The sequence below is a fragment of the Microchirus variegatus genome (assembly GCF_963457635.1).
Source record: "Microchirus variegatus genome assembly, chromosome: 3".
Lineage (NCBI taxonomy): Eukaryota > Metazoa > Chordata > Actinopteri > Pleuronectiformes > Soleidae > Microchirus > Microchirus variegatus.
The window spans coordinates 24,772,678-24,799,555 of record NC_139804.1 but is presented as its reverse complement, the minus strand read 5'-3'; the positions used below and the strand labels follow the sequence as shown (position 1 = coordinate 24,799,555).

General features: G+C 39.8%; 1 protein-coding gene across 4 annotated transcripts in view; it reads right to left on the bottom strand.

Moving 5' to 3' along the window:
* kcnab1a (potassium voltage-gated channel subfamily A regulatory beta subunit 1a) overlaps positions 1-26,878 on the bottom strand; it is a gene marked incomplete at both ends in the record, with an annotated part of 95,736 nt that overhangs the window by 8,092 nt on the left and 60,766 nt on the right. For all 4 annotated transcript variants that reach the window (XM_083886139.1, XM_083886136.1, XM_083886137.1 and 1 more), the window contains 5 exons: positions 711-755; positions 1,748-1,792; positions 2,375-2,454; positions 10,220-10,257; positions 21,761-21,804. In XM_083886139.1, the coding sequence (XP_083742265.1) occupies positions 711-755; positions 1,748-1,792; positions 2,375-2,454; positions 10,220-10,257; positions 21,761-21,804 (252 nt within the window). The remainder of the gene's footprint in view (positions 1-710; positions 756-1,747; positions 1,793-2,374; positions 2,455-10,219; positions 10,258-21,760; positions 21,805-26,878) is intronic.

The following is a 26,878-nucleotide window of genomic DNA, read 5'->3' as shown; positions in this document are numbered from 1 at the left end:
TGATCAGTGTAACTGATAACACATAACGACAGCATCTGTGCTTAGCCTCACATTCACTGTGTTATTGTGTCTGCCAGCAGGAATTAAATCTAACAAAGGTTTGCAAGTGTGCAATCAAACCAGAAAGAAATTAGTGGTTTTATGAGCAATCAGCAGCTTTCCCAGGTGGAGGACAGTGTGGAGCACCATGAGTCAAAGAATGTGACGGGTGAAAGTGAGAATGAACCTCAAACAGACGTCCACTTGACTGAGAAACGTGGAATTTGAGGGCTTTAAACTACAGTTTTTGATAAGTAACATGATGGTGGGACAAACATTTGGAAAAGGTAGGATGGGAAAAAACTGACAAATTGTCCACAACAATTGAACAATGAATACTTATTTGAACTGAAATCGCAGTTTGAAACTACCCAAGCAGCACATTTAGCAAGGGCTGCAATTTAGGATATATCTAAAGTCGTTCATCTGACCCAGTGAGAATAAATTGTATTTGTGGCAATGCTATGTCACATTTTTAACCTATAACAGTTAATATTTAACTAAGGCTTTACCTAAAAATGATTCAAATCACCATATTTGGCACTTAATATGATTAAATATCTTTTACCCACATTGTTCAGTCTTACTGCTTTGTGTGGATGAACTGTCTTCATGTGTATACGTGTAGTTTGTTGTCAAATCTTTAACGAGTTTTAATTTCTCTTACTTACTTTCCTCCCCAGTAGAGTTTAGTTGTAATGACCAAGCTGGATCGCCTGTGAATACACAGAGGGACACACAGAAAGACACAATGACTGACACACACTGCACTGTAGAGGCTCAGTTTGTTATTTTCTACAGTGTATCATAGGTCTGTGAATCTATATTTATCTATATATCTATATTATTTAAAATATACTTTTTTTTTTACCACATATTTTAATTCTATGGTTCCATGTGCCACTAAAAAAACATACATGTCTTAAGCAACAGGAAACACAATATTAAAACCATAGGTACAGTCCATAACTTCCTCCTGTTTATTTACAACTGATATTTATATATTCTGTGACCCTACAAAATCTGAACAAGTGGTGAAACTGATCTTCATCCCTCAGTACTGTGTGTTCTTCTTCCCTCCTCTCGATAATCTACTTAATACATGACGACATGTCAGGTTCACTGTGTCTTTACTGCAGCTGCAGCATCAAACCGCCTACTGCTGTAATCTAGTCCTCTCCCTCGTACATGACACAGAGCTGCACCATGCACAGCAAGAGAAGAGCAGCAGCTGACTGTTTCCCACGTGAACTCTGCGGCATTCTGACAAATGATGGGTTTGTTTGTTTTTTGCACTGGAATGCTTTGAGTGGTCATCAGGAGCAGAAAGTGACAATACAGAGCATTTACCCACTACAAACAGGCTCCATCAGTTACTTCCTGTTAGTAATAGTTCATGTTATAGTCAAACATGTTTTCTGATGGACATCTACCAATTTTTGATCATATATTTAAGGTAGTAATTTCATCCCAACATCGGCAACAAAAATTCATTTTGTTCATTTTCAACATACAACTAAATGAAGATATGTGTGTGTGTTTATATCCCTTTATATCTCATCATCACTAAGTATGCTCCACGTCAAATTAAATCACCCACTTGTTCCACTGCCTCTTTGCAACATCTTTGTACTGCACACACACATCGTCCTTCTCTGACTTTCTCCATTCACACAGTGATGAAGCGGCGCATTAATGTCATCATTACCTCCAACATTTCTTCTTGATAATGTTTCCTAGAATGACTTCGGCCCTGCGAGGAGACACAAATGAGGTGACGTTATTAAACTGCACTTTGAATCCATTACATTTCCCTGCACAATATTAACCATGTGACTCACTGTCATTACACCAAACACATTCAACGTTTATTAAAAATGTACAATAGAACAAGTGCATGACATTCCATACCAGCCAGTTGTTTGTACTCTGTGTGTTAACAGGGCCGGTCCTGGCTAGATTTACGCCCTGGGCGAAACATCCCTTTTTTTTCATTTTCACATCACCCAATTAATTACATGTAGGTATATGGATCTATGTTCATTTTAGGAATGAAATACAATTTATTTGGAAGCTGTTTGTGTTGTGTGGTCTGGCCCGCGATCAGTCTATCCCTCGCCCCTCTCCTCCATGCCAACCCCTGCAGACTGCAGTCGCAAGTTGATCCCCTGCCGCCCCCTCCCCCTTGCCTCTTCTGACACACACACAACCTTTATGACTCCCCGCAGCAAGTTGACGTGACAATGAGGGCCCTGTGTGTTAACATTACCTAGAGTGAGATATTTTCACCTGATTTCAGTGGAACAGGTTGTTCTGAGTGTTGTATGACACCCACCTGCCTCCTGCATAGACCTCAGCTGTGTCGAACAGATTGACTCCATTCTCGTATGCAATGGTCATTAGCTGCTCTGCAACCTGGTGACACATATGGAGAGAGGGACATAGAAAGGTGTGCTTGTTTCCTTTTCATTTACGTTGGCCAACTGCAAAAGAAACCAATCATTAAAGTGCTGCAGTTCAACAAAAATATCAACGTACGTGCCAACATGAATGTCAAATGCATTTTTCACAGTAATATAATGTAGTGCTATACCCATGCTACTATGTTGTCATTTTAAAATGGCACTACCCAGATAGGGAGTATCTCAGCTCCTTGTTCAAATGAATTGACTCTCTGGTCTATACAGTCTCAGAAAATCTATCTATATCTGTGTGTCTGTGTGTCTGTGACGGGCATATCTCGCCGATCGTTAGTCATATTTCCCTAAGACTTTGGGTATGGGTTAAGTATGGCCCGATGGTGTGCATCCGTGATTTTCAAATTTTTTGGAGGAATTTTAATTTTTGCCGATTAATCACGCTGCACTTTCGCTGATTTATCTAGGGCTGAGTCCAAAAAAGTTGATTCATCGATTATAATAATCGATTATGATCGATCTTCTACTGAATTATATGATAATCCTTAAAACTTTTAATAAAAACTTTTCACTGTGGCGTGAAGACTGTATTCTCATCTTATTGTTAATTGATCATTAATCTAAAACGGAGTTTAGTCTAATTTAATCAAATCGTGGATCAAATTGAATTGAGACCTTGTGAATCGGAATCAATCGGTGGCGATACCCAGCCCTAGTTTTGACATTTAATCAAACAATTCCATTGTGCAGTGTAAGAATGACACAAGAATTAAACACCACTATAGTGTGAAACGCAGAGAGAGTCATGTGGAGGCTTAATCAACATTATGTGAACTCATTTGACAGTGGTTTGAATGTAGCATACATGTATTAAAACTTCAAAGTTATGCACTAAAGCTTTAAACCAAATAGACTTGAATGGATGCAGCCTAAGACCGTGGCCTACTTCAGGACAATACACAAACAGGTGCAAACTCTCAGAGACCTTGTAAAGAGAGCGAGAATAATATATAGGAATACAAGTACAATATCATTAATCACTGGTTTTAAATTTTTTAAGGTCTATTGTACAGTAGAAGTTAGGTACCCAGTTTCTGCCCAGAACTCACACCTGCTTTCTCTCAATTTTTAATCCAAGATTTTTTGAGAAACAACATGTATGCAATGCAGGGGACTGTTTTCCTGAACCGCAAAACATTTTCAGTCACCCCACTCATGCAGAACACAAAATATGAAGAGTTGGCGTTTGCCCTGACCCTGACACTCTCCACAAGGATATGGCAGAATCAGCATGATAGAAAATGGTGATTATGAATAAGCCGTGCCCTGTAGAGTCCATAGGTGAGGACCAGACATGTGATTCATGAACAGTGGACGTGCTGCACTGACATACATGAATTTAAATGTACTGTTAAAAACATCTATTGATGCACAGTGCACATGTGTTAGCTACTGTATACACTGCATAATAGGCTGAAGACTTCAAGACTGAAGTAATCCATTGTCATTGTGTAGTACAAGCAAACTGATTTTATTACAACTGCAGATGTGCATTTAAATCTCAAGGCATACTTGAAAAGAATTCTATCATTATCTGACAAAAAAAAGAACAAGTAATCACATAATATGTGATTACTTGTTCTTTTTTTGAACAAGAAAAGAACAAGTATTCCATTATTGGCATTTTAAGTGTAGGAGAGAAGTTATTGGACATATTAACAACTTATGCCACAGTCTGAGATTGTAGAGTTCAGCAGGTTCAGTTGGGGAAAAAATGCTGTTTTTGTTCTGAGGTGCCTGTGTGATGGGTAGAGCTCAAACAACTAATGTTTAGAATGAGTTATGTCCTTTTTTGCCTTTAAGCAGCTTTGGTGTAGCTGCTGTACCAGGCTGTTACACAGTTTGTCAGGATGCTGCTCTCTATGGTGCATCTATAAAAGTGGACTACTGGCTTCTGAAAAGTAGAGGCATTGTTGTGCTTTGCCTTCTATCACTGAGGTGTTCACGAAACATCTGATGTATATGTGTATATATCAATATATATGTGTGTGTATGTATATATATATATCTATATATATATATATATGTATTTGAAGCCACCTTTTCATGACACTCAAAGTCATGTTATGCATATAGGCAACAGCCCTCAGACTCTGAGTGTCGGGTGCACCCTATCGGCTCGGGGCCCCAAGAAGTTGCCTGTCTTGCCTGTTCATAAGCGTCTACCCGTAGCGCAAATGAAAGTGAGAAAGTGCGATAATGCGTAAAATTAACACGTTAATTCCACAAATTAATCATCAATCATAACCTGCTTAACGCGTTGATTTTGACAGCCCTAATATACACATATATATGTGTGTGTGTATATCTATATATATATATATATATAGATATACATACAATCTGTATTTATGTGATTGTATCATATGTATATATGTATAGAAATTCCTGCACATTTTTGTTCTCAATAAATGATCTGCCCAGGATTGATTTTCCCCATGTTGATTGTAACTGCATTGGGTGTTAAATTAATTTTGTCATCAAATACCGAGTGTTGTGTTGTGGGTTTGTCCATATGTTGCTTGTGTGTTTGTGTTGATTTTTGTGCACAAAAATGTGCTTGTCTGGGTCTCTGTGTGAACGCCTGCCTGCCTGGCAGTGTATGTGCAGTATGTAGGTGTTGTGCAGTTTCATTGGTGTCAGACAGCAGAGGAAAAAAATTATATAACCTCCTCTTTGTAGGAATCTGTCTCAACCTTCTTCAAGCCTTTCCCAGCCATCAGCACTGACCAGGCAACACTGTTTTACAGTATAGACACAATAAAAAGCAATAGATTTGCTAAAAAAAAAAAAATACTAGTAAGTCAGTAATACAAACTGAATGAACAGAATTAAGACACAATATTACACAACAACTGTGAGTGGAAAAACGCTCACAGTTGTTGTGTAATGCAGTGACAAAAGACTTCTTGCCCTGTGAAAAACCTGCCTGGCAGCTGCATTCATGTCTGTGAAAATCAAAACCTCTATTATTTTCTCTCAGATTACAAAAGATAAAAATGCTTTGGCAAAAGTCCTGGTGAAAGGATGCCTGAGTGAAAAATCCCTGCTGAAGACAAGTGGCTAAGAAGAAGAAGTAAAAGGACAGCGGGAACAATGTCCACAGCTCCTAATGGCACATTGAGTGTACGAGTCCCAGAGTGCCATTAAAGCAAACAGAGCAGAATGAAAAGACAGAGCTTTATAATGGAGAGGTGAAAAATAGGTGGGGGTTAGTTACGGAGAGGAAGATTTGGGACAGGGGCATGAAAGAGAAAATGATCATGTTCAACCAAAACTGATTCCTGCTGAGAGAATATTAGAAACAACTGTTTACAACCAAGCAGAAGTTTGGGATAGAAGTAAATAAAGAGAATTTAAAAAGGTGGAACACAGTGGGTATTAAAGTTTTATGCTGAAGGGACACAGACAGACAGTCACAGACAGCAGGGGCAGCAGTGTCGGTATTTAAAGCATGACTGATTGGACTTTAGTTATTGCTTATTCACAACGTGTCTCCAAAAAGGTCAGTTACTGTCAAGAGCTTACAGTGACTTTCATAAGGTCAGAGGATTGTGTCGGTAATGAAGCATCGCCCCTTACTCACATTTCTGACTCCCTCTCACCTCAGGCCGTTCTGGATGAACTGAATGTATCCAGATATGACCTTCAGATGGTCACATAGTTTTAAAGGAGAAATACATTGGTGAAAGAGTGAAGACACTTGTATGATGTAGGAACCTGTATTATTTAGCCCGCGACATCCTCACTCTGGCTCAACTCAAGCGACAAATGACAAATCTATCCGTCCTGGGAGAGGAATCCGGTGCTGGCTGAGGCTTCTCCCACTTTCTTCCCTGTACAATGTTTTTTTGTGGAGTTTTCCCTCATTCAGTGTGACAGTCTAAGGACAGAGGTTGTCCCTTGCTATACAGACAGTAAAGCCCTTCCAGGCTAAATGTGTGTGTGATGTTGGGCTTTATAAATAAGACTGACTTAACGTGATATTAGCAGTTGAGATTAGGGTTGCAAAATTCTGGGAATTTTCAAAGTTGGAAACTTTCCATGGGAATTAACAGGAATAAACTGGACATTTGGGAATGTTGAATGTGGGGAACAGATATAGTTGGTGAAAAAAAAAACAATATTGTAGCATAATCTTGGCTAAAACAATCAGATTTGATGTGAATACAGTTGAATATAATATGCTATATCCTCAGTCAAAGGGACGTAGCACTAACCAACGTGCCATCACATGCACAATTAATTCTAGAATTCTGAATTACTAAAGCTACTTTTCTGAGCCCACAACAAAAATAAAAGACAATTAAAGCCACACATTTGCTTTATTTTTACATTTTTAATCAGACTTTTTTTTAGACGGGAGAGCAGTTTTGAAGGGGGAGCTGTAAGAAATATTCCCATCAACATTTGTTTTTGTTGTTCAGTGAAAGAATGAAGCGTTCCTAAAGTTCTACGTACATATAAATATGTCATGTTAAATTTTGAAATGTAATTGTATCCTTTTGCAACTTCTACTTGTGAAAAAAAAAGTTTATATTAATGTTGGATTCAGTGTCTTTAATTCATCCAAAATGTTCAGTTAATTCTCATAATAATGCTATTTTCCGCCCCTTTGCAACCCTAGCTGTGATGACAGAATTGAAACCATGATGAGTGCCTCAAAAACAGAAAAGTTGACTCAGAATTTGGATGTCTAAAAATCTTGTCACGAGTGTCAGTTCAAAGGCACTGTGTCTGAAATGTAGAGACATAAGATGAGATCATGTTCAGGATCTGTTTTTAGAAATTTGAATTCAACTGGAACCCGTTTTTATTAGTTCCTTTCTTTGTTCATCATTTAGAGGGGGAAAAAATGAGGGGTATGTACGAACAATTTTTTACTTCTGGGTACCAGAAAAAGTTTGCGAAGCACTGAACTGGCACAAGTCCAAACGTTTTCTTCCAAAGTTTCCCAGCTGTGCTGAAGCAGAGCAGCCTGGAGGGGTGAAGTGTCTGACTGATGACACTGACACTGGACTGAGGACACTCAAAAAGAGAGAGAGAAGAAGAAGGGAACCAGGCTTTGAGTGTATGATGTGAGTTGATGGCACAAAGCCCTGAGGTAAGAAAAATAATACTGTTACATAAGCTTACTTTGTCCTCCAGGCTGAGCTATGTTCTCTTGTCTCCGTGTGTGATGGCCAATGCCAGAGCCCCAGCAGCAACATCAAACCCTATTAGGCTTTATCAACATGAGTGTAAAGAGGGCATCAGTATGCGTGGTGCTCGCATATTGACCCTCAGTATGTCCCTGTTCTCTTATAGCAAACATTTTAGTGAATTGAATTCATCATCACACCTACAGAGTGTAAAGGTTATAACTTTTCACATCATCAAAACAACCACGTCTTCTCTTTAAAAGCATAAAAAAAAAACGGGGGGAAAATGTAGTTGTGGGCTAACTGAGCCAGCCAGAACTTGACAGCCAGACAACTACAGTGTGATCAAGGTTAAGCGTCACAGCACCAAGTTAGGGAAACAATGACAAATGTCCCATAGTCTTGTGACTATGGGACATTTGTCAGTGTTTTCTTGTGTTTTCTTGTGCTTTTGGTTCAGGACTTATTCTCATCTGACCATCTGTTAAAGATGCAGGAGTTGAAAGTTGAAAGTTACAAATCAATATGTGATTTAATTTTCAATACAGACAAATTATATGGTATAATCTAATCTAGTATAGATAAAACAGCCGAGAATTATCCTGTATATATTGAATTGTGCTTCATAACTGCTGTAGCTGACACTGCCTGACTTCAGTGTGTTCTGTGTGTTGAAATAAGGCCTGTTTTTGTAATGGACGGTTGGCTGTAGAGCTGAAACGATTAATCGATGAATCGATTATTAATCGATTACTAAATTAATCGCCAACTATTTTGGTAATCGATTAATCGGTTTGAAGCTTTTTTCATTATTAAAACAGGATTTCTGATTGTTTCAGCTTCTTAAATGTGAATATTTTTTTAGTCTTTGCTCCACATAACAAAGACATTTTTAAAACTGAATCATTTTGGTTTGTGGACAAATCAAGACATTCAAGAACATCGTCATTTCCAGGTTTGACAAACACTGATCTATGTTTTTTTAACATTTTCTGCCATTTTATGGACCAACCGATTCATCGATTAATCGAGAAAATAATCCACAGATTAATCGATTACGAAAATAATCGTTAGTTGCAGCTCTAGTTGGCTGTAAACTGAATTGCCCCTTATTGGGGACTAATAAAGTTATCTGAATCTGAATACTGTCGGTTTTACCTCTAAGTTTTCTCAAGGCTCAGGACTTCCTTGTCCCTCAAGGAGGAAATTTGGTTCGCCTCAGCATAGCCTAAAGAGAAGCAGCACTCTGTAAAAAGTGGATCCAATACTTCAAGATGGCTTGTTAAGAGTCGAGGGCCGGCTCAGAAAGTCCTGTATGCCAGAATATACATGTATGATTGTATATCCAAAGATTCTCACATCACCACTCTGATACTGACAGATCCATCATCTACCACTTTATCCTCCACCGGAGGTTTGCGGGGGGTGCTGTGCATATCTCAGCTGACATAGGACGATAGGCGGGGTACACACTGGACAGTTCGCCAGTCCATCATAGGGCCACATATAGAGACACTCACTCCCACTCTCACACCTATGATCAATTTAGAGTGACCAATTCACCTAATCCCCAAATCTGCATGTTTTTGGACTGTGGGAGGAAGCCGGGGGGACCCAGAGAATACCCCCACACACACGGGGAGAACATGCAAACTTTACAATGCAAACACATTAGCACAGACTATTTTGGACCATTTTTGGTGAAAAACAGAAAAAGAGGACTTTCAACTGTGAAGAGCTACGGAGTAATATTCACATGCCTGACAACAAGAGCTGTGCATACACTAGACACCGACTCATGCTTGAATGCAATCAGGAGGTTTATGTGCAGGAGAGGTCAGGCATCAACAGTTCGTTAGTTAATATATTGATATAATATAATATTGATAATGCAACCAATTTTGCTGCTGCAGAACGAGAACTTAAGGCCTTAAGCAGTTGCTCTTAAAAGGGAAAGCAATGTGGTATCGTGGACCTTTGATGTTATTAGATAAAGGGCACCATGGATCTTTGATAGCTATGATTGCTATGAGAGCTATAGAAGTGTCACTACATCAAAGGAAACAAGACAGAACACAAATATGACAAAATATTACAAATCAACAATAAATAACCAAATCAGCAAAAAGATACAGTGCTGCTTATAGTGTCGCTGAGGGCATTAATTATATTTGGGACTAAAGAAAAATTGTATCTATTGCACTTTGCCCTCAGTTGCCCTCTGATGGGAGAGGAACAAATTCCTCCAATAGGGGATTGCAACATTGCATTTCTCACCATTTTCTATTCCAAATGTTCGACTAAGAAGATGCGCAACTGTGGAACAAAGAAGTTCAAAGTGTGGAGATGAAGGCCTGCCTCTGGTTTTACTTCCAAAGAAGCCCTTCTCCTTATTTTGTAGTAAAGTAATGCATACACAGTGTTATTTGTCATTTGTTTTGGTCCAACATGCTGCCGTTCAGTTTTGCACTTTGCACCTTTACTCTTTAGTAATTAGTCTACATGTGGTACAACAAAACCAAAACAATCAATAAGCAGCTTTAATAATTAAGAGTCACATACCTCGTCTGTTATCTGTCCTCCAAATGTCACCCATGTACCTGGAGAGAAGAGACAGAGACATTTCAGCATTAATAAACAGTTCTATCCCCTCAGTCTTTTCTGACAATGTCAGTATGTGAGTGTGTGTGTGTTTGAGGTCCTAAGAACTAATCCCAGTCAGAGCTCTGAGCAGTGTTTGTTAACACTTCCTGTCTTTACCGGTGTTTCTTATGGTAACACAATTGCAAGACCATGGGTCTATAAGCGCTTATGAACATCTGTGTGTGTCTGTAATGAATATGCATGTGTGTTCCCCTGACTACATGATGCTGATAGTCCAACAGCCACTGCAGGTAAGCCTCACACTAGACTAAGCCAGAGGAGCAGACACTAAATCCTCTGCACATCCCCTCACTGTATTATGCCTGTTGCTTTCTTGTGGCAGAAAACACTTCCCCTTTCAGATTGTGTCAAAACAGTGTCAGCCATCTAAAACTGTCAGAGAGACGAAGAGATCAGAAATACGATGGTGCAAACCTGTAAATACTGCATGGCGTATTTGTGAATAAGATGCAGCAAGAAATTCTGAGCAGTCCGACATGTTAAGTCTCTGTTGTAAGAGTCTGACATTTGGCATGGGAGGACCAACAACACTATTAATCACATTATCCTCAATGATCCATTCAGACCCGGGCAGCTCGAAGTACAGGTGTGAACACACCCATTTGTTCTCCGCCAACAGAAACGACACTAGTGTATTCACGTGGGGTCACCGAAGACACATTTTAATGCCAGGTGTGAACGGGTGAACTCAGAGCTGTCCATTTGTGATGAATAGTGTGAACGGAGCCAAATTTATTAAAGGTGTAATGATTCAGAAAGCACAGAGACAGAAGCACAATAAGCCAACCTGCCGTCACTGCTGCAGGTGCAGCCTATTGATCTCACTTTACAACACAAGACTACCTCCCCATTTCTGCTTCATTTGCTGTATATTGTGGGTGGAAAACTTTATGAATTACATTACTTTGTATGAAAGGTGCTTCATAAATAAGATTAAAACAAACACTTTAACATGTAAATCACAGGATGATGAGGAACAAACTGGATGCCAGAAACATTTGACTTTGCATTAATTTGTATATTTTTTCAATTTGCCTTTCAAATTAGAACCAAACACACGGTCTTGTTAGCATGTCAGCTAATCATCAAGAAATTATCATTACAAATGATTAATTCACTCATTGTCAAAGGCCTCATTTTCTAAATTTCAAGCTCAGCCTTTCACAGTCACAGCACCTTTGTCACGTTGAGACAGATTTGCCTCCTCTATTGACTTCTGCAAAACTCTGCCCAAAACACAACTTGACCCTGTAGCATTCAAGCCCTGCTCCTGAGCTAAATAAGATGGCTGTATACTCTGTTTTATGAGATAATTCTTCTCGTTATCATTTAATCAATGGATGGATGGATGGATGGCTATTCACCATTAAGTAAGTGCTTACTAACATGCATATAAGTAGCATACTAGCCCTTTATTAGTAATTATTAAGCACATATTAACACCTTATTCTACCTCTATTACAACGTGTTTTAAGATATAATAAAGGGTTAGGGCTAGTATGCTACTTATATGCATGTTAGTAAGCACCTAGTGAATGGTGAATATGTGTTCCTTAATATAAAGTATTATCAGGTTTTTATGAACATATAAGTGTATTATTTAACATCTTAATCTATAAATTAAACCACTGCATGTCCACCAATCCTGGGAGAGTGTGGCATCTTCCATTTTCAGATTAGACTTTATGAACAAAACTAACTATTCCAAATAGAAGATCTTGTTATTCAAGTCAAAAAACACACATTTTCTAGCCTCAATTATATAAGAATAATAATGCGACCACTCCAGTCAATTAAATATGCTAATTCATCAACTTCAATCCTGCTGTAAGACTCCTCTCTTTGTTTTATCTCCCCTTGGAATCTTTTCTCTTTATCTCACACCCTTTAAATAGTAGGGAGGTTAAGGCCAAAAAATAGGCCTTTGACTTCAAGTCATGATGCAAAGGTCCCCTTTGGTATGGAAGTACCTTAGGGTCATACAAATAAATTTATCCTAAGACACAAGTGAGATCACACTTTGTATTGGAAATAAACACGTTTTTTCAAAAATGGCCGCCAATGCGCCGAAAATACTCTTGAGCCCATATCTTTGCTTCTGTTATAGCTATAATGACACATTTGGTGTCAAAGTGTACATTTTGGGGGTCAAGGAATCTAATAAAATTGGTTTCAAGTTTAAGAAACCAACAGTTTTCCCATTATTATGACAATTGGGGGTAAAAACGAACATTTCACATTGTGTCATCAAACTGTGTCATCAAAGTGACTTTATTTATCTTTTCCTTCAAAATCATTAATTTTGTATTCAAGCAGTGCAGCTACTTCTGTACATTACATTTGTCCTAAGTAGCATGAGAGTTTGACCAGTCAGGAGTAGCTTATGCATCAGTTCCTGACACATCCCATCTGCACCAGGGGCTCTGACAGCTGTTCAAGGTCTGAGGTGAAAGGTTAACACTTTGAGGGACACATTATTTACCCATTGAATATAAAAATGTGTTTAATGTTATATAACTAATAACTAGCTAACTAGTTAGCTTGGGTAAGGGTTGAGATATGATCTGGTGCAGGTGGAGAGGCTAACGGGATAGCAAGTTAACTCAGAGAGTCAACAGAAAGAGAAGTTAAAATCGGTATCGGCAGGTCAAACTCCCTGAATAACCGGAAATTGCATCCATCCATCCATTCATTATCTACTGCTTTATCCTCCACCAGAGGGTCGCGGGGGGTGCTGTGCCTATCTCAGCTGACATTGGGCGAAAGGCGGGATACACCCTGGACAGTTCGCCAGTCCATCACAGGGCCACATATAGAGACAAACAACCATTCACTCACACACTCACACCTATGGTCAATTTAGAGTAACCAATTCACCTAATCCCCATATCGCATGTTTTTGGACTGTGGGAGGAAGCCGGAGAACCCAGAGAAAACCCACGCACACACGGGGAGAACATGCAAACTCCTTGCAGAAAGGCCCTTGTTCCGAAGTTGTTCCAAATGGGGCTCGAACCCAGGAACCCGGGTCTTCTTGATGCAAAGGCAAGAGTGCTTACCACTACACCAACCGTGGGCCCCGGAAATTGCAATTGGCCCAAAAAATGGCAATAGGTGCATCCCTAGTTAACATGAATCGAGATGCCACTTTTAGTAAGAGCTGTGGTTCACCCACTGCCATCCAGTCAGTCACCAGACACACTCCACATCATCTTCTCTGTATGCATTGGCCCCAATGTTACCAGAAAGGAATCCTCCCCAAGCTTTGTCTGGGGAAACTTCCACTGAAGTTACTTGGCCAGTGTGAGGAGTGGTTGATCAGCTACCATTACTGGTTTCTGACCTGGACTAATGTAGCTGATTGTTTGTCTGAGGCCTTTGTTGCATGCCAAGCAAGGGGCTGAAGTAGCCTCTGTGATGCTGGCATAATATGCAGCCCATGAGATCCATTCGCCGGCTTGAAGGTTCTCTTTCACAAGAAGGTTTCTGACTCTCTCTAACCACTAACCTCTCTCTAACCTTCTTCAATCACACTGATGAGAGGACGGGAGGCTGGATGAAGATGACTGTTGGTATTCAGGACAGGAACATACAAAACCTCATCAGGTGGCAGTGACACATCCAGATCCATTGTTGTTTAGTGAGGTGGCAAGGATTTCACATGCTTCTTCACCATTTCAGCTGGATCTAGGATGTCAGTCAGATTCTCAGTCTGTTGACTGTCTAAAGAGACGTGCTGTTGAATGATGCTGATGCATGTTCCATGGAGGGCTGATGTTGCTATTGTTGATGATGGGCTGTGGTCAATGTTATCAAAACCACCATTGATAACCTTGACTGCCTGAGGTGGGACCACAACACCAATCTGCTCCAGTGACTGATCACTGAATTCGCTAACTCTATGCTGAATGTTTTCCAGCGGTCATATGACACACATATTCCTCTTTTATGCATGGTCTCCACCAGATATCTAGTACCACTTTGCTGGTGTAGTTTGATTGCCAGATATAGCGAAGCTGGTTTCTGAGCTGCATCTTGCAGAGTTGAATATTATTTGCTGCCCAATGGAAGTTGCATCCTGGGACTTCTCAGGTCCAGGAGGTGGCTGATCAGTACCCAATCCATTAAGAAGCATGTGTAAGAATGATCTCAGCATGGGAGGGATAGAATCAGCTTCACATGAAGTTGAACCTGTAAAAGCATGCTTCATGGGGAGATACTCTTGCAGAAGGATTTTGGCTGCTTGGAAGATGATGGAGACCGGAGATCAGTAGATGTGTTTTCATGTCAACAACAGCTCTGCTCAGATCATCATCAAATACAAGGGACCAGACACAATTTAGACTGATCTGATGTCAGGAATGAGGCGTTCAATATCCTCTCGAAGGCATGTGTTGTTGCATTTAATGTTTATAAATCCGAGATTAGAAATGTGCTCGTCATAGAAGGCTGTCAAGTCACACATCACCAGTGATTCCCCTGAGCAACGATAGTCCTCTACGTATTCAAGCAACTCACTGAGGATAAACAATCAGCTTGAATCAGCTGAACTACATCCTGACTACCACCACTAATGTCCACTATAAACTCAGGATTATTTCGCAGCTTGAATGATGAAGAGGGATCTAATGTTTTTTCCATCTGTAGGGTAACCCTTACCCAAGCTAACTAGTTAGCTAGTTATTAGTTATATAACATTAAACACATTTTTCTATTCAATGGGTAAATCATGTGTCCCTCAAAGTGTTAACCTTTCACCTCAGACCTTGAACAGCTGTCACAGCCCCTGGTGCAGATGGGATGTGTCAGGAACTGATGCATAAGCTACTCCTGACTGGTCAAAATCTCATGCTACTTAGGACAAATGTAATGTACAGAAGTAGCTGCACTGCTTGAATACAAAATTAATGATTTTGAAGGAAAATATAAATAAAGTCACTTTGATGACACAGTTCGATGACACAATGTGAAATGTTCGTTTTTACCCCCAATTGTCATAATAATGGGAAAACTGTTGGTTTCTTAAACTTGAAACCAATTTTATTAGATTCATTGACCCCCAAAATGTACACTTTGACACCAAATGTGTCATTATAGCTATAACAGAAGCAAAGATATGGGCTCAAGAGTATTTTCGGCGCATTGGCGGCCATTTTTGAAAAAACGTGTTTATTTCCAATACAAAGTGTGATCTCACTTGTGTCTTAGGTTAAATTTATTTCTATGGCCCTAATGTACTTCTATACCAAAGGGGACCTTTGCATCATGACTTGAAGTCAAAAGTCACTTAACCTCCCTACTAAAAGCCCAAGTGATGACAGTTTCACACCCCATGAACAAACACTTCTACCTGTGACTCTTTTCACTCCCAATTCTATAATAACTGACAGGCCGCGCACAGGGGACAACACAAATGCATTTAACCAGCTGCTAATTGCGACTGTGCAAAACTAATTATTCCATACATTGCTACACGGTACCAGCGACTCACTCCACTGAGGTTCATTTATAGATGACAAGGCTCGGCCAAATTGGATCTGTTGGTGCATCACAAAATTATCTTAACTTAATAAGGAGCAGCAAGCTATAGATCTTAACACGCATCATCAGCAGAATCATGATCAAACTTTCCAGCGGAGGAATACAAATATATGCCATCAACATCAAACTTCAACTGCACATAGTACAGGGATTAGTATACAGTGTGTATGGCATTTTTGTGTTGCCTTTTGTGTACGAGTGTGTGTTCAATCAGCCCTTTAACCTGTCTCAAAGGTGGTGGAAGTATAATCACAGACACTATTCAGTGGCAGCTCTAAGCTTTGTGTGAGAGCGGAAGGCTCAGTGTGGGATGGAAACCCTGTAGAGCTCTAATGTCCAGGCCTTTGCTCTTACTACACTGGAGGTTTGACTCAATTTTCTCTCTGATGGAAATTAAGGCTCTGCCAACAAGAAAGTGCCAGTATTTTTGTTTTCACTGACAGCTTAATGGAAAGTGCTAGAAATGGCTCTTGATGTTGCTATGCGACAATAAAATACCTTTAAAGGTGAGGTAAGTAGTTTATAGTGACATCTAGAGGAGAGGCTGAAATTTACAACAACGAACTGCTCCTCTGCTCACCCCCTCCCTTCCCTGAGCGCTACGGTATCCTCAGCTGGTCAAATGTCGTCCTCGTCGTCTTTCTCCGTGTCAGCAGATGAGGTTCTAGTATTTATTCAGACAACGAGAGGGAGGGGTAGAGGGCGAGGACGAGGGACAGCTCTTCGTGTCCACGGTAGAGCTGTCAGAAGCCGGCGAGGAAGAGGGCGAGCTACCGTGGCCGTAGCAGACGAAGCGGAGTGAGTGGAGGCGGGACTTCCGCTACAAGTAAAGCGACGCTTGATTTGTTCTTCCGGGTTTGTCCATACAGGCTCCAGTCGAAACATGGCGTCTCGCTGCCAACAGTGGCAATGCAACAGCGGCCCATGACTATGTTATTTTTTGACTTTTTGAAACACTATGAAAATGAAACAAAAACTATTACAACGCAGGAGCACATAATATGTATAAAAAAGTGGATTGTGGGTCATATAAACCCATAAATACTATGCAGTGTCCCTTTAAGTGAAAGGTGCTCAAGTCAATGCGGAAAAACCAAGACCAACTCTGCGGAAAGCAACTAACATTCATATTAGTGGCACATGAACAAATTCAGAGATCCTTTTAAAGGTTTTACGTGTAAGAAGTGTATTATATTAAGACCAATATTAAGATCAATTGACCATTATGTGTCATCAGAGATTAAGGAAACATTGAAATACTGGCTTTGCTAACAGTGGTGCAGGGAATATAGTCACATTTTGATTTGCAGGCTACAAACTCTGTTCATGTTTTGGTTTGGTGTTTTTGTCTGCTGCGGAGGCAGAGTGTACATTTATGTTTGGGGTATACACCTTCACTTTCTGGTTATTATGCTGCCCAGTATATGTTTGAGATGTGAACGATAATAGTTTATGTTCCCAGCTGAATGTGAACCAGAGATGTTTCAGTTTTGCAGTGACCTCCAAGTGTTAAGAATTTCAATGTCAGCAGGAGAGGACATTTTTGAATGCTTGAATGATTTTCTGTTCCGTCTTAACCTTTGAGTGCATTGTTTTTTTCACAGTGTGTGAGTGTTAAAATGTGTCGAGCAGGTATGCCTTATTTTATTTGAGACCATATATAGAATTCTAAGACTCACACACACACACAGTCTGTTTTCTGTCATGGTGCGTGCCCTTGTGTTCTGGACTGTTTCTTCAACTTGAATTGATTTCTTCTACACTTCTACTTCAATTACCGCCATCTCCTGTTATATCTGTATCAGTTTCAGTGCAGCTTCAGGGGGCAGAGAAAAGATAAAACAACCTAGACACCACATAAGAAGAAAGACAATGTGTTTGTTTCTTTTTTTTTCTAGTGGATTAACACAACACCATATGTTCTTCCAGAAGATTCAGAATAAATTGTGTAAATGGTGAATACTTCCAGTCCTTTACATGAGCTCTGAGTTTAGCGTTTATACTGTTTTTACCACATGCTGCACAATTATACTCTCTCTCTATATATATATATATTCTCTATATATCATAGCGGACTACACTACTTTAGATTTGAAAGATGAGGTTAAAGCGTGGGTTTGTAATTTGTTTCTATAGAGTTATCTGGATTGAAAAGTAAGTCCAATGAAATTGAAGTCCGCAAAAGCAACCAATACATCCCAGGTCCTCTAGATTGAAAAAAAACAGACAAAGCGGAGTAAAGCAAGTATATTTGGAGCAGAGGAAGAGACGCTAAACATACACATCCATCCTGTTTGCTGCCTTCCACCTTTATTCATCCTCAGTCATTGTTCTGAATCATTGCAGGAAGCATCCAGAGGCAAAAAATACAGACAAGAAGAGTTTATGTTATTATGTGATGGGGGAGAATAGGAGAAGTTTTCATTTCACACAGATAATTTGATCATTAACTACCAGTGCATCCACACTTTCTGCTCTGGTAGCTGCACGCGCACACACAGATACTCATCTGACAGTAGTGAATAAGGAGAGGGTGAATTATCTGCAGAAGCAGACTGCCTGTGCCAACTGACCATGATGAATTCACAAATCAATTATCAATGTATCCTCTCTACATGCCTTCCTGTCAGGATAATATATATATTTTTTAAACCAATTCAGTCAGTAAATTACACTGTTTCACAGTTTTAACATGCTTGTAATTTGAATTGATATCAATTTGTGTTTTTGCTTGAATGTGAAATTAACTGCACAAAGACTTGTGTGGAGATTTAAAATGTTTTTAAATTATTAACTAAATCTGCTTATTCCCTCTCGGTTTACGACTGTGTATTACAAGTGCATTTTTTAAGGGTGTGGTGTTATTCTCATTTGTGTCATTTGTGTCGTTTTGTGCAGGACGTTTAGTAAAGAATATAGTACAGAATGGCAGGGATATTTCACTTCTGGTCTTACCGTCAGTGTAATGATTCCTCATCTTTCCCGCTTTTCCTGTTCTTGTGTCATCTCTCAATCTACACTCTGTCAGCGATGGACATAAACTCTCCTTCTGGTCTTCTCAGCCTCTCCACAGGATGTATTCATCACAGTACAGATGGTTTATATTTGTGGTTCCCCAATAACGGAACATGTTGCCAAAGACAATCAGTGCAGGTCCATCCTTAACAAATCACAGGAAGTTATTTGTTTTATGGCAAAACAAACAGTGGCAACCGCGACAATGCGAGATGGCTTCAAACAGGTCTGACTTTAACTGAACACATCAAAAATTCCAGAAGAGAATTCTACTGCTCAAAATACCTTGTCGTTCAGAAGTTTGATAGGATGGCTACTGCTGCACTGCTGCTGCATACACACAAACCCTTCCTCAGTCAAGTCTGGTAGTGTTGCTTGGGTTGTTTTGAGGCAGAAGAATAACAATGACGAAAATCACCAACAGTTACAGAGAGCAGCTTTTCTTCCCGAGTCACAGGGTAGATGTGATTCAGAGATTCTCCTGCTGTTGTGAACATGTATCACCCAGACAATCCATGCTGCATTAGTCATATATGACTATATGAACATACGGGGCAGCCCGTAGCCAAAAGGAAAGGAACTGGGCTCGTAACCGATAGATTGCCAGTTCAAATCCCCAGAACTAGCAGCTTAAAAACTGGCCCTGATGCCTTCATTAGCAGCCTCTTTTCTGCCTGTTGCCTTGTGTTAGACAGAGTGTGGAGAATCTGAGATTTTCCATTAAAAAAGAGGTCTTTAAATCATTTAAACCTTTATGCAAATGAAGTAATTTCAACAGTGTTTCTCTCGGGGCATCATCATGCTGTTGCAGACTGTGCTCTTAAAGCGTGCAAACCCCTGTGACAGTTACATTTCCTCTTAGCTGTCACAGAACCACTTGACTTTAACTTGATTTAATTTGTGTTTTAATTATTGTTACAGTTTACTGCACTGTAAGTCAGCCATATGAGCTTGAACACACACACACACACACACACACACACACACACACACACACACACACACACACACACACACACACACACACACACACACACACACACACACACACTATGTTAGTGCTATCAGGTTAATCAGTGAAATGCCATTAAGCATCCTCCTCTTTGCCCTATCTCCTTCTCCTCCCCTGCTAGGTTCATGTCCGCTCTGAGCGCAACATGTGGCAGGCAGCTGGCATTATATTGACCTTTACTGCACTGTGCAGCTCACTCTGTCTGACTTCGACCTCTCAATGTACCGTGAGCCACATGGGGCTGCAGAACTCACAAGCAGCCTGGGAGTCATTACAACCTGAAAAACAAAAGTTCTGCCACAGCACCACAAGGTTCTTTGTGCTTGCTGTTAATCTGCAGCCAACAAGGAAATCCCTTTGGTCCAAACTAGTACTCCAGTTTATTAATCCCTGTAAATACCATCTATACATCTCACACACAAACAAGTATGTTTAAATAAGTTTAGAATCTCTTTGAAAATGTGCTTGTTTTTTTGCATGTATACTTAAGAGGCCACCATCTTCCTGCATTTGAAGCAAAAGCTTAGTATACTAACAGAAGAACAATACCCACTTAAAATTGAACTGGTGGACACAAGATGTCTCCTGCTTCACTACAATGTGTATTCTCACTGGGTCATTGATGGAGGTATTAGGTGTCCATGTCACAATGGTGTGTATGTGCAACATGAGAGTGCGACTGATATGAAAACAAGCTTTTAGTGGAAGCAGAACTCAATCAAATCAGGTCTTGTGAGAAGAAAACTAAACTCATTCCTCGCACATCAAAGATGATTCATGTTCATCTTTGATGTGCTAGATAAAATATAATTGAGAAAACTAAATGAAGAAGTTCCAATACTTGAAAGCCATGTAATCCAGGAAAAAATTCACCATATGAGACGAGGAAAAGCTCCTGAGTCAGTGCGAGGAAGATTAGTCAGTGGAAGTTTGACTCAGACATGGCTCTGTGATTCCAAACTGCTCGGAGGAAACGTACATGTCTTACCAAAAGACCGGGAGGCAATTGAAAAATGAACCACAGTTGAAGCATCTGCAGTGTGAACAGTGAACAACTTGTCAAAGTCAGCTCGGCTCAGCTTAGTCAATGAGCGCAAGAAGGCTTTATAATCTGATTTATGGACTGGTGGCTGAGCTGCACATTGAAATGCTCCACTCTGTGCACCGATAACAGCAAGACGTGTGTTTATTCGAAAACTTGATTAAAAAAAAAAAAACGGAAATGCTTTTCTGGTAGCAGTTATCTTGTAACACTCCAATTCTTCAAACTTGGTTTTACTGTATTCACTGAGCTGTGTGTGATTAATATGAACCAAATCCTTGGAATATGTTTGGTTTGCTCAAGATAACAGAAATGCCTCTTTTGCATGGACCGATCAATCTGAGCTACAACAACATCCAACATGTATCATCTGATTATCTAATTCACGTATGGTGTATTCTGAGTAATGTTTTACATTAAAAGACACTATAATGTCCTCCAATAAAAGATTATTGTGTGCAGCTACTACACAGTAAATATTTCACATTCAGTGAAAATGTAAATAATTGCATAATTTGAGTGTGTGTGCTTGTGTGTGTGTGTGTGTGTGTGTGTGTGTGTGTGTGTGTGTGTGTGTGTGTGTGTGTGTGTGTGTGTGTGTGTGTGTGTGTGTGTGTGTGCGTGAGTGTGTGTGTGTGTGCGTTGTCTTCTTTTGCCCACCAGACTAAATAATGAAGCAACATTGGGGCTTCATTTTTACCTTTTTTGCTTTTACCAGGAATGCACAATTTAAATGGCGATGCACACATGAGCCCACATGTAGTTTCATCCATTGTTTTCTTACAGGCTGATGGAGAAATTCAACATGGGTCATTTAGAGTCTACTCACCCAGTCCTAAGCAAGACACTCTGAGTCCAGACTTTCCCAGGTTCCTGCGAAAACAGAAAATAGGAGGCATGAGATGTCCTGTACAACAATCAATACACACAGATAAATTACACACATTCGTTTAAAAAAACCCTGACTTATGTTTGGTGACATGTCTTACGATCAAAAGAATCGAACCACTACAATCTTTGATCTATATAAAAACATGTTTGATGGACATATCAATCTATGATATAAGCATGACATCAAGGAGACAGAAAAACAAGCACGGCTCGATGGGACTTTTGTCTCAATGGAATTTATCAAGACAGCACAGTGAACATCACACAGAGACCTCGGCTACATTCTGTTAACCCCCTCCCATGGTGAAAAAAGAGTCTATGTAAAGTCTGCAGGGGAACAAAAATGGTGCTACAATCAGCAGTTAGGAGAGAAACAATAACATTTTGAAGCTGCAGGGGGAAATGTGATGTGAAGTAAAACAATCAACACTAATTGCACTTAATGTAAAAGTAGTAGTGGTCTAATAAAATACATATTATATACAACTGTGTGGAATATTAGCCATAACTTTTTTATAGAAAGATATAAGATGTATTAGTGTCTGTGTGTACTAGATTAAACACGTTAGTTAGTTTCCTCATGGGCTCCTCATTTGTCATTTGGAACACAAACACAGTCTTTGTATGCATACAGTCATCAGCCTGTCCTTCACCAGTATTTATCCACAGGCTGTCTTCGGAACCTTATTAATCCAATTCATCAAGGGCATGCTGACTTTAGAGTCCATCAGCTCACCTCATCGAAACTTTACTAGTTCATCTGACGACATTATCACCATATTAAGTTCACATGACAAATACATCATTAGATATTTATACATGCCCCACGACAGGGGCATCATCCGTTATTCGAGGCTCTTCACCAGGTAACTGTCCACTAATCGTCGTACATTTGGCTATGAACATGCAGTTAGTTTTTTTTTTATCTTATCCACATTGAATTTGACACGGCAGCATTATTGTTTAAAAAAGTAAAGTGCAAAAATAAGTTCATTCTGAAATAAATAAATACTTCGGTTTGTAAATTCATTCTAAGAATGGCACTCTGATTAGAGTTACACAGGAAAGATTGTTCTTGGTTGGGGGGATCGGCATTACTGTTGCATCATGTACAGATGATGCAACACACACACACACACACACACACACACACACACACACACACACACACACACACACACACACACACACACACACACACACACACACACACACACACACACAGTTTTAAAGCAGGTGCAAAAGCTAAAACTTTTGCTCCCATTCATCAGCTTGCAGACAGCCGGTGGCACAGTTTTCCTGCGGGAGGAGTTACTCATTTTTGTGACTTCAGCAGTTCTCATTTGTTTGGGAACCTTTTTTAGTGAGTACACATGAGAACCAATCTCCAATTAAAATCCACATCATCACTTTTATTTTGAAACTCGCCATCTTTAGCAACAACGTAACAACGAGTGGTGGTGAGCGCACAAGAGAAAATCTCTGAAGTTAATAAGATAAATAATCCTTTAATTTATTCCTGAAAAAAACACGGGTTTATTACAATTCTGTCTTTCAAACAAGCATTTGCCATTAAAAGGTGGTGTAAACAGATCCTTCAGTTGATAAAGCAGGAGTTTTGTAACTCCAAGACAAATTCAAGTAACATTTGAATCCCCTTTTATGAATGACATTAAAAGCAGGAGAGTCACAGATGTTTAGTTATCGCAAATGACTACATTATTATCGTCATCTCATCTGTCAGAATCACTTAAGGTAATTTATTGTGACCTTTGCATCCTTCAATATCAGAATAGTTAATTGGGCGTAAAAATCTAGCCACACAGAAAATTGATTTTGGGCAACGCATTAGATCTCCAACCTATGAGATATCCATAAAGGTGCCCTTGAACAACATGGGTTATTTTGATCTTACACAGGGATGAAGTTGAGCATTATTTTACATGAACAATTTGTGAATATACTTTAATTTGAAGCTCCAGTGTGTACTTCTTTAGCCAAAAACACTGCTAGCATCGCTACCCACCATATATAACGTTTTTAGTTTTTTTTTTATCTGAAGCTGAACCGAGTGTCCGCAGTGAGTGACAGAGACACTGCTCTGAGGAAGACGCATCTTCTCCTGCTGCAGCTTTGTGACATCCATATACACAGAGGTATAGATAGAGAGAGACAGAGGAGATGTGTTTTCAGCCAAGGAGACGAGAAGGGACTTAAGAATGTCTCTACTTCTCAGGTGAACCTGCAGAGCTTTCTGAAAGGACGACTCTATGTGCATGTTCCCTCTACTATCTCACTTTATCAGAGTAACTTTTGTGCATCCATCTTCCCTCTGTCAGTCAGGACAAAAGCACATCAGTGTAGATATGTAACTGGGCAACAAATACATAGCTATACTAAGAAGCTATCCAAGAGCATCCTCTGTCCTCGCATCCTCTGTCTTACCCCTACCCCCCTGTACTCCAGTGGACTTCTTCCATGTAGCTTATTCCTCTCTTGTTAAGGCCACATTATACTTCTCCGACTGCATAATGCGTTATCCGACTGCATTGTTGTGCTTTTGGCTACAGTGAGCAATGGCGTCCGAGAGAGAAAGACTGTTGTTGTTGCAGCGGAATAACAGTGGCCGTTTCTCACCTGAAATAAATATTTTTCTGTCCCAGAACACAGTTTTAAGATAATTTGAGGCGAGAAATTAGCCATTTAGAGTCTAAACATGTGCTGTGTATTAAGATATGACGTATTTATAGTTTGGCAGCGACGTTGTCATTGGGGATCAGCGCCGCCTTTGTGGACCCTCGGTTGCGCACAGTGGCCAGCACAGAGCAGCGTTATCACGGCCTGTCCTGTGGACCAATCGCAGCCCTTGCCGTCTCAATTGTCCCTTGACGGAGTGACGGACACTTAAAAAAATTTTGTGCAGCCGGAGACAACAGAGAGGCTCTGCGACAGGCTCTCCGGCGATATAGGGAGAGCACTACCTGTGGATAAAAGTGTCTGCTAAATGCTTGAATATAAATGTAAATGTAAGAAACACAGGGAGCAGTGAATATAACAACCATTCATTTATATCCAAGTTAAGTTAGGGTTAATACTGTATAAGTGAAGTTATACAATTCAAGTTATGCTCTACAGCTTTAATTCCAGTGGGTTGAAGAAGTCTGTTCAGAGTATTTTTCTGTATTCAGCCAATTTTTGCAGGGCCATTCTGCAGAACTCCCAATGGCCCGGAACAGGGAAAGAAAACAATAAAAGTTATGTGAAGTAACTCCTGCTGCCTAAGAAAGAAAAAAACGAAGACATTCTTACATGTCCAAAAGAGAAGAAGTGCAACATCAGGGCGATCTTTTGATTTCAGAACTGCTGAGTCAGGCAGTGGACGCTCTACTGCCGGTTAATGAGGAAGTTTTTTTCCCCAGCCATGGTTATGAATGATGACGATACAGGTGCGATCTATTTCTGGTCTAAAGAGGAAACGTGAGAGCAAAGCAAAGACAGACTATCCACAGGATTATAAAAAACTGCTCACTGAGTCAAGCGCTATGTCCACAACCCATTTTGACTTTAGCTGCAAACAGAGGGATGGTGATTTATGTTTGTGATCTCACAATACTACAAAGAAAAAAAGTAAAGATGTGTCACAGCTCTGTGCCACTCTTACTGAGTGAGAAACACTAATGTGAGCATGAAAAGGAGCCAAGTTTAATTTCTTTTGCTCACAATCTTATTTTTATTTTATTTATTTTTTTCGTCTGTTGATGGAAGTAATAAAGGAACAAATAGTTTCTCTCAGATAAGCCTGGTTGGCCTGGGAACTGCAGAGCCTTCACAACACATCCACGATTTCAGCTTTCACAGGGATAGATTGCAAGATGGATGGTAGTGAAGGGGATAATGGAGGAGACAAAAAGAATGATGCAGACGGCAGAGAAGGAGAAAATGAGATTTATCCACCTGGGAGATCCAATCAGAGTGATCCTGTTCATTCAAAACCTCTTTCAAATGACTCATCATAGAAATTCAAATGTTTTGAGCCAGATAAATAACCGAGCCCCTGCCACTACACACACAATATTACAGTGTCCTCACCCATCAAATATTTACTGAAATATGAACCCCAGTATCCACTTTTCCCAAACAGATCTACCATAACAAGCCTTCACCATCAATGAGGCTATTCATCTCCACTTAAAGCTGTCTTCATTTGCCTGATGACGGGCATAATGACTTTCTCCTATTCCCCCGGCACTGTGGCAGCGTTACCCTCTCTGCATCTGCCAAAACACACTCCCTCTGTCTCACGCTCTCCTGCACGTCAACAGTCATCATCACAGATCTGTCCTTTATTCATGAATTACCTCCCCCCACTACAGTACAGGAGACAGATGCTCGGCATTAAAAATGTGGTTTATGCTTGGAGTATGGATTTTTTAATGACCAGTTTTTACTAGACGCTTGGGTGCAAATGGTTGAGAAACACCATTTGAGTTGATGCTCTAAATGTGGCTGAAGGCCTTCAATATTAATAACTGAGAAATAACAATTTTTCTTTGTCTTTAATGAAATGATTATAACAGAATTTTGGATTTGAATACATGTGAGACTGTTGAAAGTATGAAGTTCTGGACACTTGAGTTTGTTTGTCTGCCTGTGTGCCATTTTCCATTGTAAACAATAGACATATTTGGTACAGGATTCCTCATGGAGACCAAAGCCTGGGTGTAGTGAGGCAGAAGCTCATTTTTTATGCAGTTTGTTTTGTGTAAATTACACTTTTCACAAAGAGAACACTTATTAAGAAGCAAATAAAATAAAATATAAATTATTGTTTGAAAATACACTTTGCGCTCCCTGTTTTATTCTTTGCGATGTGTTTTTTTTGTTTGCTGATTGATTCTGATTCTCAACTTCTAATAGGATCTGATACTAAATATACTCATCTTCTCGAATTAAAACTTACTTTGAACTTGTATTTTACTTGATTTTACCCATTGCGGTTTGTTATAATACATTATGTTATCATTACCATTACCATTATGTTGGTTAACATTCTTGT